The sequence below is a fragment of the Astyanax mexicanus genome, chromosome 10, assembly GCF_023375975.1.
Source record: "Astyanax mexicanus isolate ESR-SI-001 chromosome 10, AstMex3_surface, whole genome shotgun sequence".
NCBI lineage: Eukaryota > Metazoa > Chordata > Actinopteri > Characiformes > Acestrorhamphidae > Astyanax > Astyanax mexicanus.
This window is the reverse complement of record NC_064417.1, coordinates 1,711,454-1,731,194: the sequence shown is the minus strand read 5'-3', so window position 1 is coordinate 1,731,194 and position 19,741 is coordinate 1,711,454. Positions and strand designations below refer to the sequence as shown.

Here is a 19,741-nt window from a genome sequence, read left to right as displayed (position 1 = left end):
ATGTTTTATTAAAGTTTGAACATATCAACTTTTATTCATTTTTCAAAATCAACACCAAATCCAACCTTGATTCAACGTTGAAACACCAGCTGATAAATGATTCATGATCAGCCTCCTCTACTCGGTTCTGCTGGAGGAGGTCAGAGCTCTATAGACAGAAAGCCCACAGAGAGCACATGGTTTAAAAGAGGAATTTCCCGCGGCGCGTCACACTTCCTCGTTCTTCTCTCACTTTAATCAGAGTAAACAGAACAGAGGAACAGTGTCAGATCTGTCACTGTGACCTTCACACTGATAACGGATCGATATACAGTAAATAAAACCAGCACTAGAACTCTCTCTCTCTCTCTCTCTTGCTCGGCTTTTCTTTTCTAGCTGTAATTTGTGTTGGATGATCTCATTACGTGACCCAGTGGTGAGCGTTACAGACGCCGGGCCGGTGGACGTGCGATCGGCGTGCGAGCGATCAAGCGAGGCCGACCCGCTCGGGGGGGCACTTCCTATTTTGCGTTGTTTTGCATGAGAGAGCAGGAGGCTTATTTTCGGACTTCCTCTTTAGGTGTGAAGAGCTTTTAAACTGAGCCTTTTATTTTTGGCTGTTTATTCGACTCTTTCTCTGTGGCGCCGTTCGGACACGAGTTTTAATTGGGAGAATAAATCAGAGTGAGGGAAGACGCCATGGATGGGAGCTCATTATCTTCACTGTCAGAAGAGGAATCTTCAACCAAACAGCCCTCCCTCCCCGAGGACACGAGCGAACACAGGACTTCTATTGACTCGGGGTGAGTAGAAGTAAAGTAAAGTAAAGCTCTGCTGCTTTAATGCTTATGTTTTCCTTTTTTGTCTTGGTGGAAACAGTTTTAAACAGTTTAAACAGTTTAAACAGTGGGAGAAACTGGGATACTTTATCTCAGTAAAGCCAGTAAATGTAGCTTTTAAAAGAAATGTAATGTGAATATAGTAATAATAAATCGACGCTGTCCTATAAAAAAATGCACGGTACCACTTTAAAATAAGACTACCTTTATAAACAGTTTATAAATGGTTTACAATTAGTTTATTAATGGTTACTAATATGTAGGTAGAAAGGGCAACAGTATAGATGGCTGTGGGTTCACTATTTGGCAAACAACAGGTCATTGTTGCCCTTTCTACGTATGTGTTATAACTGATTATTAATGATTTTTAAAGCATTTACAACCTAATTAGTAACCATTAATAAACTAATTGTAAACCATTTATAAAACCTTTATACACTTTTTACAAGTGTTTTTTTTTTGTCTCTCTCCTGTAAAGTTGCTATTTTGGAGATTTTGGCGAAATACAAATACACTTAAATGCAGTAGTCATGAACCAAAATGCATCTCTCCACAGTAAATATACAGTAGAAAATATATTAATAAATAGTTGGTTATAATAATACAATTAAGAGCCTATTTGTCAACTTCACCAACAGCTCACCTAATTGATTTAATTTGTAATAAATGACTGATTAAATCTGATTATATCCAATTATCATATGGGATCTTATATCAAATACTTATATCAGTATCACTTAAATCAGTAACAGAAATATATTGTTATTTCACCACTGTTATATTGTTTTAATCTCTTTTAATCTCTTTAGCTCTTTCTAACAAATCTAAATACTCCACTGTCACTGACTTCCCCCAAAATTGTATATCATAACTTTATATATATTTACAAAAAGACACTTTTAAATCATTATGGTATATGAATTGAATTACAAGTTTTCCTGTACATTTCTAAGGTAATGACATACATGTAAATGCTACATAGCTTCTATGGGAAGTAAAAAATGTCACAGGGCAAGATACTACTTCCTGTCACATGATATTTATCATGTCATGATATAACAGAGCTTATTTCATTCAGATTAGAGCTGAGATGATTTCCATTAATTGGGTATTTAATTTTATGTCAGATAAACAGAGGTTGGGAGTTTAAGAAGCGCCAATTAACTTTTAAAAGAAAGAGTTTCTGTGATTTTTACTTTATTACATTTTTCCATTAATCACAGCATTGTAATATACTGCTAAAATCACCCTGAAACTCTTTGTCCTTTTGAATAATTACCCCACAAATAAGAGTCCGGCGTTCTTCACCAGCGTAAACAACCGAAATATCACAGGAATATTAAACGGGAAAAGAAACCTTAAAATTTATGACTTCTGACAGTGTTTTATCAGTTTCCCCCCACCAGCGTGGTCCCGGCTCTGTAATAACTCTTCACACTCCTAAATGGGAAGAGTATAAAATATTAGGTGATAGATTATTCTGATTCTCTGATTATTTTCTTAGCTCTGAGGTTCTGTAGTCAGAATTAGATTATTACGCCCCGTTTCCACCCTGAATGACGGTGCGATTTTACCCTGCAGATACAAAAAAGTGACATTTTGAAGACGGAAAACTTTCTAGGACTAGAGGTCATATTTTATTCTCTTTTAAATGAGAAAATTAAAGCTAAAGCTACATTTTTCTGAATCTAATAGCATTATTTAACTATTCAAAACATGTACAGGTCAATCTCAGGCAGCTTTATTTATTTTTTTAAAAGGTTTCTAATCTAAAGATGGTTATAAAACTCATGTGTAGTATAAAATGCATGTTTAAATGAAAGTCCACTAATTCCTTTGATTTTCTCTCAAAAAAGTCTTTATTTTAAAGAAATGTTTAACTGCATGTTCAAATAATTGATATTTGACAAAAAAAAAAAACACTCCTGTTACTGGAACTCCTGTTACTTTTTATGTTTTGAGTAACAGGAATAAAAAAGGTAACAGGAATGAGTTTTTAGCGTAGAATTAGCTAAAAAAAAACATGTAAAATAACTAAATGGCAGCTATGCTAATAGAACGAGGACACTAAGCACATTCAAGCGAAATATTTTAAAAATAAACAAATAAAATCTTAGAATTAATTTAGGTAACAGGACTGAGTGTTGAGATTGTGCTCCTTAGTCACAGTTACAAATCAAAGATCAAATATACAGAAATAGGACTGAGTGAAACATAGGGACACAACTAAAATGTGTATTAATTTAACTTAAATATTATGGATTTATTAAAAAAAATATATATATATATATATACATTTTTATAGCATAGACAGGATTTGGAGTCACACAGTAATGCAAAAAAAATTACATCTCTGAAGCATTTTAATATTTATATTTAAGGGTAAAGTTTTAGTTTTATTAATGTTTTTAATTACATATTTTACCTTTGCAATTAGGTCAATGTATAAGACACTATACTTAATAATAAAATGTATTTTAAAGTTAAAAAGTAGAAGATGAGCTTCTAATGAGATTATCTTGTCTCTGCTGATGAAGACCTGTGGGCTGCAGCGCCCACCTAACAAAAAATCCCCCCAAAACTTTTGTGTGTGTTTATATGTGTGTGTGGGCCGAGTTACCATAGATTATAACAATAGGCTGACAAAAACAGACCTGACTTCATAAAAAGCATAACTGTTAAAAAATGAATCGGAAAAATGATTGTCTCTGGTCTCTGGTTATTTAGATGAACCTTATTGTGAGACCTGTAAAATTCCTAATAAAAATAGGCAATTATACACATATTTAATGTATAAAAAATATATTTTTAGGCTGGGTTTAGACAAGAGTAAAGTCATTGTTAGCTTGCTGTTTCTACAGTGCCGATTGTTTTTTTGTTTTTTTGTTTTTTCCGTACATTTCTACAGTTCAGGGGAACTGTGGAAGTCAAAATAACAGATCTGGAAAAAACACAAAAATTCTCAGAAAAAAAAAGAACTTCTCAAATGCTGGACAGGTAAAGACAGGTAAATCAATACTCTATATGATGCTAAAACTTACAGGAACTTACAGGTAAAGGAAATAACAGATTCTGGAATTTCTTTGTAAATCAGGTCAATTTCAAACCTGTTGAAGACTGAATTTAAAAAATGGGGCATGGTTGTGGGCCAAAAAAGGGTTTTATAACAAAATTAAATAAATAAAATGAACTAAATAAACCAAAAAATCTCTCTCAGTAAATGTATTTACTTGTGCATTTGGACTGATCACAATTTAAACTTTATACCCTGACCTTTCTGTCACACTAACTGCCTGTAATTCTGCTGAAAGGTACACTATTTCCACACCATCACCATCACAAAATTAATGAAGGGCTTATTATGCTGAAATTTTACAGGCCAGAATTGATGATACATGCATAACGCGTTTCATTCGACATTCGTTATCCAAGGAGCTGCGGTTCGTATGATATGATATATACTGTATATCATATGGTATTAAAAATAAAGGTATTATAATAAAGTCATGCAGTTAACAATACGGAAAGTCTTAAACATTCATAGCTAAAGCTGAAGCCAGAAAGAGCACTGAACCAATAAATGTTATTTGATGATGTGTGAAGGTGTGTGTATGTAGTGCATTCATAAAATCCACTCGAGTAGTGACTTTTAATGACTTTCCAATGTCAAGTGTTCAAGGTTTCAATAGTAAAAATTAAGTCTGTTTTACATAAAATTGGATATTTCTATATTCTATATTTGGAGTTAGTTGAACCTTTGTGGGCACATATTTAGTCTGTTGTCATTGGCAGCCTCTTTTCCATTGGCTACTGGCACAATCTATTTGCATACTGAGTGTATCCCTCATTTTCTGACAAACACTCATCATCAGTGTGTAGTCATTTCCCCCTTTAGGCTACCTTGTCATTTAGAGCATTTATTTACAGAAAATGAGAAATGGCTGAAATAATAATAATAAAAAAAAAGATGCAGAGCTTTCAGACCTCAAATAATGCAAAGAAAACAAGTTCATATTCATAAAGTTTTAATCACAGTTTTTAATCACAGTTTAATCACAGTTTTTTTTCATGCATCTTGGCATGATGTTCTCCTCCACCAGTCTTACACACTGCTTTTGGATAACTTTATGCTGCTTTACTCCTGGTGCAAAAATTCAAGCAGTTCAGTTTGGTGGTTTGATGGTTTGTGATCATCCATCTTCCTCTTGATTATATTCCAGAGGTTTTCAATTTGGTAAAATTAAAGAAACTTATCATTTTTAAGTGCGCTATTATTATTTTTTTTTTGAGAGCTGTATATTTGTAGGATAACAGTAATAGAAAAGACAAAGCACCAGTTCGAGGGTTGATGAATTATTATTATTATTATTATTATTATTATTATTATTATTATTATTATTATTATTATTATTATTATTATTATTATTATGAACTGGACACCCTGATTTTAGCTCATCAGCTCAAATGTAAAAAAGGCTAACAAAAATGGGTGATGTATGGGTTTAGGGGTGGGGCAATAGGGAGAGCTGATTGGTTGAGCTGCTGCTAGTGGTGAGACACAGATGGTTGAACGTTGTCAGCAGGGGGCGGTATTATTGATTGATTGATTTGCATATTGTGATGTGTCTGCATACTAAAGTACACGGAAACATCATCCTCACCTATAGCACAGCTGAACCTGTGGGGGCGCTGCAGAGGCAGAAATTACCACAATAAAAGCGTTTTTTAAAGGATAGAAAGTAGTTGTTTGTCTAGTATATGCTATAAAGTTGCTTGGCCTATTATCTCATTGTGGTTAAAGTGCGTGTGTGTGTGTGTGTGTGTGTGTGTGTGTGTGTGGTGTTCATGCTGAAGTGGTGGATGATATACTGCTGTTTTCTGGGTGTGTGTGTCTCTGAGGACCACAGCTCACACCCCGGTTCCTCTTTTTCTACCTCGTTCTCTGATTTCTGATCAACATGGTGTGATATTATACAGCATCAGCGCTCAGAACCGGCCGTCACTTCTCTGAATAGCTTCACACACTGAGCACAAACTGGAAAACTTAGTCATACTGGATAGAAGAGCATTTACAGAAAACCCTAAGACTGTTTGGGGTTTAAAAATGGACCAATTAGGGCTCACAAATAAAAGAAATGCTTTATAATTTAATGGAAAGTACAATTACTGTACTTCAATTACATGCACAACCTTACGTTAAAAATATTTCTAACACTAATAATATAAGGCTCCTTTATGAAGAATTTATAAATAGTCTATAAGGTTTATGAGTTTATTTATGGTTAAAAATTAAGTTGTAATTACTTTATAAACCATTAATACATAGTTACAACAATTTATTTAATGTTATTTTATGTGAATATACATAAAATAATACATCATAATTATTTGATAAATGATTAATCTGGGTAGTTATAGTTAATAATAGATATGGTATTAATAGATATGTTAATGATGACTGATAGAAAAGATAAAGTAAGATAAACAGTAAGGTTAAACAGTACAAATAAATGTGAAATCACTATTTGGCAAACAACAGGCCTCTGTTGTCCTTTCTATGTATGTCCTGTAATTGGTTATAAATGGTTTATAAAATATATCTATAAATCCTTTGTAAAGGAGCCTTATTTTAAAGTGGTACCACAGAAATAATAATAATTAATAAATCGTCAAATGAGAGTAATAGTTGCAAAAATGGTTCCCTGCAGGAGGAAGTGTCCGATTGCAATGCTAATTATCAAGAACAAAAAATGATAAAACATTTTGGACAGTTATAAGTAACTTTTGATCATATTTATTGCACTGTGTTTTGCATGTATTATACAACTTGCCAGAGGTTCCAGCATGATGAGTTGTAGAGGTTCCTAATGGTGTCCTGTGATAATCCATGCAATAATTCATGCAGAGTCAAAAAGTCATATTTTTGATAGCGATTTTGGTTCCACTGCAACTTGCAACACATACAGATAAAGCTGATAGAAATACGGATCTTATACTTGAGTGCAACAAAACATTCAAACTTTTACTTGGAATTTTATTTTCTCTCGCTTTTATTCTGACATTTCATTTGTCATAGTTTCTGCAGTTTAACCGAAGTCATGCAAGATGGCACTTTTCCAATTTCCTTATATTTCGTATTATTATTGAAAAAGCTCTATAAAACAAGAGCACTGGAACAAAACTAGAACACTGGAGGACTCCATTTCTTTTTTATTCATTTTCCAATCTTTAATGTTTTTTTTTCTCCAGGAAATAATAATGTTAATACCAGTAACACAAACTTGGTGATCATTATAATTATTATAATCGTCTCTTTGTGTTTGTAGGCAGGTGGAGGATTTGGCTCAGGGCGAGAGGCTCCTGTCTGGAGAGGAGCAGCTGACTCTCATCACTGAGAGCATGTCCATCACCTCTGCAGATGAGGAAAAGCTTCAGCTCCTCAACAAAAACACAGAGCTCCGGAGACTCAACAAAGAGGTAAGAGCCATTTCAGCTTTTATTCAGATCTAACTACGTTAATCAACAAGCTTTAACTATCTGATATCTACCTAAATCACTGAAGCCTAACTACCTAAATCAACCAGCTACCTTCAAGTACTTAAATCATCCACCTAAACTACCCAGATTTGACAACCTTAAGAATTTTTAAGATGTCTCTTCTTCTTCTTTCTTTTGTGAGACCCTTTTTTGAGATCTTTTCTTTTTTTTGGCTTCTTTTAAGATTTTTTTTTTTATGCACTGTTACTGGACACCCCTCTACAAAGGTGCGACAGAGAACTGAGGTTTGGTCTGCACTGATTACCGCTGGTCTGCACTGATCTCCCAGCTTCAACTAACTAACACAATCGCCCATTTTTATAGAATATAAATAAACCAGCTCCAGCAACCCGAATCATGCAGCTGTGACCTACCAAAATCACTTAACCACAATGACCTAAATCACCAAACTCCATCAACCTAAATGTTTTAGCTCTAAATCACACTAAACACCAGAAATTTTTACAATTGCATAATAATTTAAACCTTATTACAGGTGTAGGTGATACAAAACCCTTTTTTCTGCAGTAAAATATTGAACTTATTTATATTCTGAAAATTTGAGGGTTTGAATTCTCCTACAGGACACTTAGAGAAGCAGCCTGTTCACTTTCTCTCTACTCCACGTAAATAATTCTAGATCAGTAACAATCAATCAGGAATCAACCCAAATTCTGCATGTTTGGAAATAGATGTAAAAACTAGACAAACATAACGAGACTAAAGGTTTGGAGGACATAAACTGTTTGATTTGCATTTAGGAAAATATTGATAAAAAAAAAAACAATTTTATTATTTTATTCATCATATTTTGACATTAGCAGATTTACTTAAATATTTATTCTTAGATTTTTAGATTTATTACAGTTATTTACAATTATGCTTTAATACTGTTTATTATGAAACATGAAAGCTTTTTTTATGTAATGCTTGAATAGAAATCCTCAAGATTTTGCGGTGTAACATCAGGCAGACTATTGACAAACGTTCTGGCCTGTTAAGAGGTTTAAGGTGTGCACGACTCTCAGCCATGCAGCGTAATGCTGAGTAATGTGGACATCTGGAGACTGCACTCTAAAAACAAAGAGCAGATGGGCAAAATGACACCTTCTTCTTCTTCTTCTTCTTCTTCTTGATTCCAGCGTTAAAAGCTTTCTCTGATTTATTAAGGCGTCTCTCAGCGAATGCTGGCAAGCTCAGGAAACGCAAATAAATGCAACAATGAATCCCTCATGTGCTTCTGAAGGCTTTCTCTGTGATAAAATGAGTCTTTTTATACAGTGTCTCCTGCCTCCCATCCTGCTTTCACTTCATGACACAGGGAAGAATGCGCGAGAGCACAGCCTGAGGAGAGAGCAGCCTGTGAGGGGGCTGAGGGGTGGGGTTGGTGGGGTGGGGATATGAATGGGATTGTTACACTCGCTCTCCTGGATCCGCCGACTCACCGCAGTGTGTATATATATGTGTGTGTGTGTGTGTGTTTATGTGTGTGTGTGTGTCACAGCTGATGAAACTAAATGAGGACTGGGACCACATCTACCGCAGCACCAGCGCAGGCCTGCAGCAGCGAGTAGCGGCTCTGGAGCAGGAGAACACAGCCCTCAAGCAGCTCAACAGCAGACTCCTGCTAAAAGTGGAACACGAACAGGTACAACACACACCTGTAGTACCTGCTGTGCAGCAGCAGCAGCAGCTCTCAGCGGTGGTGGGCGTTTCACAAAACAAGACTTCTTAAAAAGCTGCAAATGAGAAAAGCCCAGCAAGAAACATCATTTACAATTCCTATATGTAGCTATTGCATAGATAGTCTTACTGGGCTTGGGTTAACGGGAACAATTGAAAATTTTGACAAAAAAACATTATTTTTCATCTCACAGTATACAATCAGTTTACTGTTCGTAGATATAAATGATATGGTGTTGTGGGGAAGTTAAACTCAAACGCAGAGCTGTTTTGCTTTTTATTTATTTATTTACGTTATCTTTATTTATTAATGTATTGGTTATTATGTATATATATATATATATATATATGTGTATATGCCATTGTCGATAATAGTTTGTTGTATATGGAATGGATTGATTGAACCTTTAGGTTCTGCCCAATGCCTAAACTTTGGGACTAAAAATCATTGTGCTACCATAGCTCGACTTGGAATGTATGTAACGGGTTTAAAAAAAAGGCCTTAAAAATGGCAGATTAAAAAATGGCAAACTTAGCAAAGACGTTTTTGTAAAAGAAGCTTAGAAAAGGCTTTGACATCTTTTGTTTCTCTTGTGTGGCTTTTTTTTTTTTAGATCTTTTCTCTCTGTTCTCTTTTACCCACTGTAAATGGTCACCCCTCTACAAAGGTGCGACAGAGAACTGAGTGTTGCAAAGCTGAGGCTGGTCTGCACTGATTACCGCTAGGAATTCTGGGACTTGGAGTTTTTTTTGGCCCAGATCCACTAGCTTTGCTGTTTCATTTGAAAATGTCTCCTCATTTGAGTATCTGGCAGTTTAAATTAATGGCTCTGAACCTGCATTCGCCATCTTTCTTGCCTGAACTATCAGAATTATCATCTTTATGTATTACTAGCCATGACAGACTTCTCTTGGTGGCAGATTTAAATTTTTATGTCGACAACGCATCAAATAAATAAGACGCTGAGTTTATGCAACTTTCAAATTCATTAAAAGTCCAACACAGAAAAAATTGGCACACTCTAGATTTAGTCATGTTAGTTATGGGCTTATCTGTCATCAATGTAAAAGAAATTATATATATATATAAAGTTGCCCTCTCTGATCATTATTGCACTATTGCACTGTAATTTTGTTGTAATAAATATCACAGTGTTCTACAGGTGCTGTGATTAAATGTACAGTATGCATACTCTAAAATGTCATTTTTGCTTGGAAGTGATGAAATGTGAAAACGTTTAAGGGAATACTGGATGAATGAATACTTTTAGATGCAACCATAGCTTGTCTAGCTACGTCTTTTCTGGACCTAAAATGTTCTCTACATCCTGGTCGTTATAGAGGAAGTTCTGATCATCAAAAGAGATTTGTTGTTGTGGATATATCACGAGTCGTTGATCCAGCATTACGAGTGCACGAGTATCACATTTATCTCTGTGATAAACACGTGAATTATTATTATTATTATTATTATTAAGTATTTTGGGTTTTTGGCAGAACAGCAGGGATGGAGGTGTGTAATCAGGAGATGGAGGGTGTTCTGCAGGCTCTGGTGGATGGAGTATCTGCAGGTATTTGTTCCAGGGCAGCACAGCAGCACTTGATATGAGTAATTAGGGATCCTGCGTTGTTACAGAACAGAGCCATTAGTGGAGTCAGGTGCTGCGCGGGGCGTGTAAATGGAGCTCCTGCAGTACATGCAGAGTGATATGGATGGCTGGGCTCGCGGCTTGTTTATGTAATGGAATGGAAATCAGCAGCTTCCTGGGAAATGGTCCAGTGACCAGGCTTTAGCAGGACACTGCTGCACTCGCCGTCCTCTTCATTAGGAGCATCTACCTCCTGATACCATGGGCCATTTTATTAGTTTTTTTTGTTTTGCAAGACCACTATATACTTAGTGTCACTATATAAAGTGTCAGACTTTGGCCTATTTGTTCATTATTTTAATGTACTTTTACCAAGCTACAAATCACAGTAATAACTATAAGTCATATAAGTCATATCAACTGACTTTTTTTGAATTACATGCATAATTTGGGTACGTTACTTTGAAAAAGTAACCAAAAAAGTCCAAAAAAGTAATTGAGTTACTCCACAATAAAAGTAACTAGTTACCAGTGAATGTAACTATTGCATTACTTTTGTGTTACTCATCCCAGTTTCATATATTATGATTACATGCCTGCTCTCTATGTTGTAGGCTGTAAGAACAAGCATCATTATCTGAGCTGCTACAGTGACTCTGTATTGGCTGTATGCTGTATACTCTTCCCTCTATAGCATTTTCTCTCTTTGTCTAATTTTCTATGAGTATTTACTAATACAAATCTGTATTTTACTTTTTTTTAACTGTGTTTTAATTAAATCTAAGAGAAAACTAAATACAAATCCATTTTAATCTATAAAGCAGACAATGACATTAAAGTAGAATTATATACTATATAATATATATTAAGTAATTGATATAACATATGGGCTACAGTCTCTAACTGTACACCAAAGCAAAAACTTACTTAAATGCTAGTTGTTTTTATAATATGTTTAATTTTGTCGGAAGAGAAAGACATATCTGTATTTGTATGTTTGTATTTTTAGTGGTATTATTAATAGATATATTGTATTTTGTGTGTGTGTGTTTAGAATAAAAGTGAGTATTATGAGCACACGCTGATGCAGGAGCTGAAGAAGAATCAGCATCTTCAGGAGTACGTCCGCCTGCTGGAGAGCCGCCTGCATCGCACTGATATGCTGAAAGACTGGACTGTTGGAACTCAGGTGATTAACGCTTTTTTAATGTGTAAATGTGTGAGGTGGAGGTTTTTTCTATTCATTTTAAGTAGATTATATTTGTGTTTGGATTAGCATTGAGCATTGTTATGATTGGAAAAATGATGGTTTGAATCCTGGTCATGCAGCTTGCCATCAGCTGCTGGAGCCCTGAGAAAGCACAGTTGGCGCTCTTTTCCCTCATCACTCCTAGGGTGATGTGGATCAGCACAAGGCTGCGTCTGTGAGCTGATGTATCAGAACCGAGTCGCTGCGCTTCCCTCCGAGCGTTAGCGCTGTGATGCTACTCTGTAATGCTACAGCATCAGCAGCAGTTCAAAAAGAGATAAAGTCTGACTTAGATTAAATTAGAAATAAATCTGCTGTGAATAAAATATACTAATTTTATATTGTTTATCTTACAAGTTCTTCCATGTATTTTCTTATTCTCTTCTCTAGAACACGTCAGCTGTCATCACGCCTTCGGAGCCTCAGCCCCTCGAGCGTCCCCCGAAGTCCCCCGTAAGCTTCGGGTCCACCCCAGGGATCCCTCCGTCCACAGTCCCGCCGCCAGAGTCCCGCCAGAGGAGCCGGTCCAGCCAAGAGCTGCTTCAAAAGCACAGCATCCCGGCCAACCCGGTTAAAGAAGTGCAGGATCTGAAGGAGCAGCTGGAGGCTCTGAGGTGTCAGGTGAGGAAGCAGCATTAGGTCTGTGGGTCGAGCTGAGCAGGACATTTCACCCAGGGCCACGATCCTGAGATAAGAAACAGAGGAGAGAGAGAGTCATGGATAAGTGTCTGAGCTCTCATCCTGAAATAGAAATAGACTCTACCCATAAAACACTCTGCTCACGTCTGAGAGGACTGACAGCTCTGCCCAGCGGACTCACTTACATCATATATCCTCTATATCCTCAACATACAGTACAGATACAGATACAGCATACAGTACAGATACAGATACAGCATACAGTACAGATACAGCATACAGTACAGATACAGCATACAGTACAGATACAGATACAGCATACAGTACAGATACAGCATACAGTACAGATACAGATACAGCATACAGTACAGATACAGCATACAGTACAGATACAGATACAGCATACAGTACAGATACAGCATACAGTACAGATACAGCATACAGTACAGATACAGATACAGCATACAGTACAGATACAGCATACAGCATACAGCATACAGTACAGATACAGAAACAGCATACAGTACAGATACAGCATACAGTACAGATACAGATCCAGCATACAGTACAGATACATCCAAAACCTACAGTACAGAGACAGCATACAGCATACAGTACAGATAGAGATACAGCATACAGTACAGATACAGATACAGCATACAGTACAGATACAGCATACAGTACAGATACAGATACAGCATACAGTACAGATACAGCATACAGTACAGATACAGCATACAGCATACAGTACAGAGACAGCATACAGTACAGATACAGATACAGCATACAGTACAGATACAGATACAGCATACAGTATAGATACAGATACAGCATACAGTACAGATACAGCATACAGTACAGATACAGCATATAGCATACAGCATACAGTACAGATACAGCATACAGTACAGATACAGATACAGCATACAGTATAGATACAGATACAGCATACAGTACAGATACAGCATACAGTACAGAGACAGCATACAGCATACAGTACAGATACAGATACAGAATACAGTACAGATAGAGATACAGCATACAGTACAGATACAGATACAGCATACAGTATAGATACAGATACAGCATACAGTACAGATACAGCATACAGTACAGATACAGCATATAGCATACAGCATACAGTACAGATACAGCATACAGTACAGATACAGCATACAGTACAGATACAGATACAGCATACAGTACAGATACAGCATACAGTACAGAGACAGCATACAGCATACAGTACAGATACAGATACAGAATACAGTACAGATAGAGATACAGCATATAGTACAGATACATCCAAAACCTACAGTACAGATGTTTGCTGCAAATACATCTTAAAATTGCAAAAGAGAAAAGAAGAACAAACATTTTGCCTAAACAGCCCCCTAGCAGCACCACTGCTGCCCACTGGGGGGCAGAACCCACAGGTTAAAAAACAGAATTCTATTCAACATACTATTATTTGGTTATAGTTATATACCTATAGAGAAATGTCTGAAATAACAAAAAAAGATGCAGAGCTTTCAGACCTCAAATAATGCAAAGGAAACAAGTTCATATTCATATTCAAGTTTTAAGAGTTCAGAAATCAATATTTGGTGGAATAACCCTGGTTGGTTTTTAATTACAGTTTTCATGCATCTTGGCATCATGTTCTCCTCCACCAGTCTTACACACTGCTTTTGGATAACTTTATGCTGCTTTACTCCTGGTGCAAAAATTCAAGCAGTTCAGCTTGGCTTGATGGCTTGTGATTATCCTTTTTTTATATGTTTATCATATTTTTTGTATAAGGAAACACCCCAACCATTAGTTCACATTGCAATCTGTATAAAATAATTAAGTCTATTTCACTTATATATTAAGAAAGTAAGAAAATAGTAAAAAATAAAAGAAAATAACAGTCATTTTATTATTATTTCTGCTTCCAGACTAAAATCTATGAGGCTGACTATAAGACAGAACATAAGGACCACGAGAGGATGGTGCAGGAGAATAAGAGGCTGCGGAGGCGTGAGGGGGAGATGCGCCAGCAGATGGCGCTGCTGCAGGAGCAGGTGAGTTAGAGATGTTGAGTCATGGACAGCATCAGCATCAGCATCAGTATCAGTGTCTGTTTCTCTCTCATCTTTTCAGTAGAAGCTCCCACTGTGTGCTCCATCTGTTGCTGCGTAATTTGTGTCAGATCAGGTGTCATTAATACTCCCTCTCTGACCCCGGGGTCATTAATACTCCCTCTCTGACCCCGGGGTCATTAATACTCCCTCTCTGACCCCGGGGTCATTAATACTCCCTCTCTGACCCCGGGGTCATTAATACTCCCTCTCTGACCACGGGGTCATTAATACTCCCTCTCTGACCCCGGGGTCATTAATACTCCCTCTCTGACCCCGGGGTCATTAATACTCCCTCTCTGACCCCGGGGTCATTAATACTCCCTCTCTGACCCCGGGGTCATTAATACTCCCTCGCTGACCCCGGGGTCATTAATACTCCCGCTCTGACCACGGGGTCATTAATACTCCCTCTCTGACCCCGGGGTCATTAATACTCCCGCTCTGACCACGGGGTCATTAATACTCCCTCTCTGACCCCGGGGTCATTAATACTCCCTCTCTGACCCCGGGGTCATTAATACTCCCTCGCTGACCCCGGGGTCATTAATACTCCCGCTCTGACCACGGGGTCATTAATACTCCCTCTCTGACCCCGGGGTCATTAATACTCCCTCTCTGACCCCGGGGTCATTAATACTCCCTCTCTGACCCCGGGGTCATTAATACTCCCTCTCTGACCCCGGGGTCATTAATACTCCCTCTCTGACCACGGGGTCATTAATACTCCCTCTCTGACCCCGGGGTCATTAATACTCCCTCTCTGACCCCGGGGTCATTAATACTCCCTCTCTGACCCCGGGGTCATTAATACTCCCTCTCTGACCCCGGGGTCATTAATACTCCCTCTCTGACCCCGGGGTCATTAATACTCCCTCTCTGACCCCGGGGTCATTAATACTCCCTCTCTGACCCCGGGGTCATTAATACTCCCTCTCTGACCCCGGGGTCATTAATACTCCCTCTCTGACCCCGGGGTCATTAATACTCCCTCTCTGACCCCGGGGTCATTAATACTCCCTCTCTGACACTAATATAAGACACATTCGTGAGTGTATAGATGCATCTCAAAACATTATCTGTACCAATTTAAAATAAGGCTCCTTTATAAAGGTTTTTTAAGTAGTTTACAAAGGAGTTTATCAATGGTTACTAATTATGTCATAAACTATTAATAAGCGCTATTATTAAAACACATAAATAGGAAGGGCAGCAGTGACCCGTCGTGTACCAAATAGTGATTCCACATTGGTTTATACACTATGTTAAATCTCACGTTTTTCTGCTAGAGGCTTATCTTACTTTGTCTTTTCCATCAGTCAGCATTAACATTTCTGTTAATAACTTTATTTATTTAACTATAATAACATTTTATTTGACTTACTGACTTTCTATAAAATTGTATTAGAAATGTTTTCACTGCTGTTCGTTGTACTTTCTATTCAAGTATGTACTTATTAACGTTTTAAAAAATGATTTACAACTTTATTTATACCCATTAATAAACTCCTTTATACATATATATATAAACAATGTCATATGCTGGCGTTGGTCCACTGTGTTATATCAAGTCCAAGTTTCTGAGATGCTGATTTTTGGATCACTTTGTGTGTAATACATCTATATAATATATAATTTTCACATTTTGAACTGAATTAAATATATAAGCACAGTTTCAGTAAGATTTGCCACTAACTTTTCTAATGCATATTTAAATCAGCTTAATTCAATGCATCACTTTGTTACTGTAGGGGATTTTTCTATGTGCACAGTCTCTGATTTTAGGCTGTCTGCTGCTATACACACTTTGGCCAGAGAGTGGGAGTAAATCCTAGCAAATCTAAAGTGGATGGCAGAATTGCATTACACACATTACACACATACAGTACATCTTTTATCATAGAGTATAATTTCTGTTTCTGTATCAGTTTCTCTGATTTTGCTATTTATAGGTTTATGTTTGAGTAAAATTAACATTGTTGTTTTATTCTATAAACTACAGACAACATTTCTCCCAAATTCCAAATAAAAATATTCTCATTTAGAGCATTTATTTACAGAAAATGATGCAGAAATGGCTGAAATAACAAAAAAGATGCAGAGCTTTCAGACCTCAAATAACGCAAAGAAAACAAGTTCATATTCATAAAGTTTTAAGAGTTCAGAAATAATCAATATTTGGTGGAATAATCCTGGTTGGTTTTTAATCACAGTTTCTTTATGCATCTTGGCTTTAAGCTCTCCTCCACCAGTCTTACACACTGCTTTTGGATAACTTTATGCTGCTTTACTCCTGGTGCAAAAATTCAAGCAGTTCAGTTTGGTGGTTTGATGGTTTGTGATCATCCATCTTCCTCTTGATTATATTCCAGAGGTTTTCAGTCATAATTTTTAAGTGGTCTCTTATTAATTTATTTTTTTTGTGATTGCTCTGCAGCTGAAGGTGTACGAGGATGATTTCCACAGAGAGCGCTCGGATAAGCAGATCCTGCAGAGGCTGCTGATGAAGAAAGCTCCAGGAGGGAAGGACCCGGTGCTGGTGCATCGCTGCAACAACGACCAGGAGAGACCAAGAGGAGAGAAGAGGAGACCCAGAGACCCCGAGCAGAGAGCTGCTTACATCTGCCCCAAACACTGTGAACACCACGCATAGATATAGATCACACATAAACCCACATACGTACACACACTAGGGGTGTAATGGTACAAAAAATCACAGTTTGGTTCACACTTCGGTATAAACCCCACAGTTCGGTATGTTATCCGTATGTTTTCGCTACGGTTGATATAAAAAATGATGTAAAAAAAGGCGGGTCATTCTGTATAGCCTCACCTTTATACAGTATACTTCATAATAATAATGATTCTTCATTATAACCATGTTTTGGGGCTCAAGCTCTTTTTTAAATGCTGGAAACCAGGGTTGTCTCTTAATGCAAGAGTTAAAATCAACTATTAACAGAGTTAAAGTTAAAGTAACTCTTTTAACTCTTGTTGTGGGATTTAAAATATTTATCACATCTAGAGTAAAATACAGATCTCAGCTGCTGGAGTTCATTTTACCATAAACTCCTTCACAGTGTAACAAATAATTGCAAAAATGTGTGTACAATTTTTCATTGTATGGCAACTTTAATCATGCATTGCATTTCTTAGTACATTACCAGCACTTTATCACACTTTACAGTGCAGAAGATGGTAACTTGCTCTTATAGCCAACAACACACCATGAAACACCCAATGGAAGGAAGCCCTGGTGGGTAAGACTACACACTGATGGTGAGCTGGGATTGGAGGACACCTCAACACCTTACAATAAACTCTGAAATAAACTCTACACCACCAAACAGTTCCCCTCTACTCAACTTGTAAGTTTGAGTTGGAGAATAAACTCGCACAGTTTACACACTTTCACACATTTTAATTGTTAAACTCTAGATTTTTGAACTCCAGAAATTAGCTCATAAGAGGTTGGAACAAACAAACAAACAATGATTGAGGCGCTTTATTAAGAACAAAAGCAACAGCAGAGAGAGAGAGAGAGAGAGAGAGAGAGACAGTACGAGCGCCTAACCCTGCGTTTACACTGGAAAGTGACACGCGACCATTCATTTCCTATGGCAATTTCAAGGAATACCCGTAACATGACATTTTGTAAAGAATACACGTACCGTTAAACCCCTAATACACACACACACACACACACACACACAGGTTAAGAATGTACATGTATCTCAATAAAAGAACACATTAAACATACTATAGAACTGCTCGAAACCATATTTATTTAATGCTTTATATTTAGCTTGATTGTGCCTCTTTTTCTCCACTTTTACTTGTTGAATTATATTCACATGCTCATATACTGTACATGCATATGCTATTTTTGTTTAAAAAACTGAAAAACTGAATTAAAACCAATAAAAACGTTATTTTTGTACACAATGAAGTTAAGTTTGTAGTTTTTCCCACATTTCTTTTTGTCTCAGCTACCAATTAATAAAAACTGTGCCTATTATTATGATTATATTTTCTAAATGTACATTTTCCTTCATATCAGGGCAATATCATTTTTCTTAGAAATGCACTGAAATATATTTACTTCTAGAAGAACTCTAACTTCTCTACCACATGTTGCAGCAAACATGTGGTAGAAGGTTTTGTGATCAGATGAGACAAATGTTGAACTTTCTGGCATAAATACAAGGAAAAGTAACACAGCTCATCACCCTGAACACACCATCCATTCCCACTGTGAAACATGGTGGTGGCAGCATCATGCTGTAGAGATGCTTTTCTTCAGCAGGGACAGATTTGGGAAGCTGGTCAGAGTTGATGGATGGAAGATGGATGGAGATAAATAAATACAGAACAATATTGGAACAAGAAAATCTGTTGGAGGCAACAAAAGACTTGAGACCTTCCAGCAAGACGATGACCCTAAACATACAGCCGGAGCTACAGTGGAGCTATAATGATTTAGATCAGTGAAGAATATTCATGTGTTAGAATGATCCAGTCTTAAAGCTCATTGTTCTTCTGTGGAGAGACATGAAAGCTGTTGTTCACAGACGCTCTCCATCCAACCTGACTGATCTTCAGCTGTTTTATAAAGAAGAATGGAGAAAAAATCTCTCAAAAGTCTCTAGATGATCAAATCTGGTAGAGACAAAACCCCAAAAGACTTGCAGCTGTAATTGATGTGATTGTTGGCTCCACTAAGTATTGATATGGGGGGGCTGAATACTTTTGAATAGTTTTTCATTCCACTTCACACTTTGGGTGCAATACTTTGTGTTTGTCTATCATTTAATATATTTAATAAATTTAATTATATTTTTGCAAAACACTGTATATTGCTGTGTGGAAACAGCAGAGTTGAGGTGCATATTGAATTCTGCGTGATTTGATCAGCCGTGGTTTTATGTTTTTTGGATACAATCCGGGTTAGCACCCGAACATCCCTTTCAGACAGCTTCCTCTTACAGCGTCCACAGTTAATCCTGTTGGATGTGGTTGGTCCTTCTTGGTGGTATGCTGACGTTACCCTGGATACCGTGGCTCTTGATGCATCACAAAGACTTGCTGTCTTGGTCACAGATG

The 19,741-nt window shown here is 37.0% G+C and overlaps 1 protein-coding gene across 1 annotated transcript; it reads left to right on the top strand.

Moving 5' to 3' along the window:
- The first annotated feature begins 247 nt into the window (after nt 1-247).
- si:ch211-153b23.7 (kinectin) lies at nt 248-18,583 on the top strand. The gene is made up of 7 exons (XM_022683723.2): nt 248-782; nt 7,145-7,295; nt 8,860-9,003; nt 11,682-11,816; nt 12,267-12,497; nt 14,456-14,581; nt 17,076-18,583. Exons 1-7 carry the CDS (start codon nt 679-681, stop codon nt 17,289-17,291), a joined length of 1,107 nt encoding a protein of 368 aa, XP_022539444.2. The 5' UTR covers nt 248-678; the 3' UTR covers nt 17,292-18,583.
- Nucleotides 18,584-19,741: the final 1,158 nt, after the last annotated feature.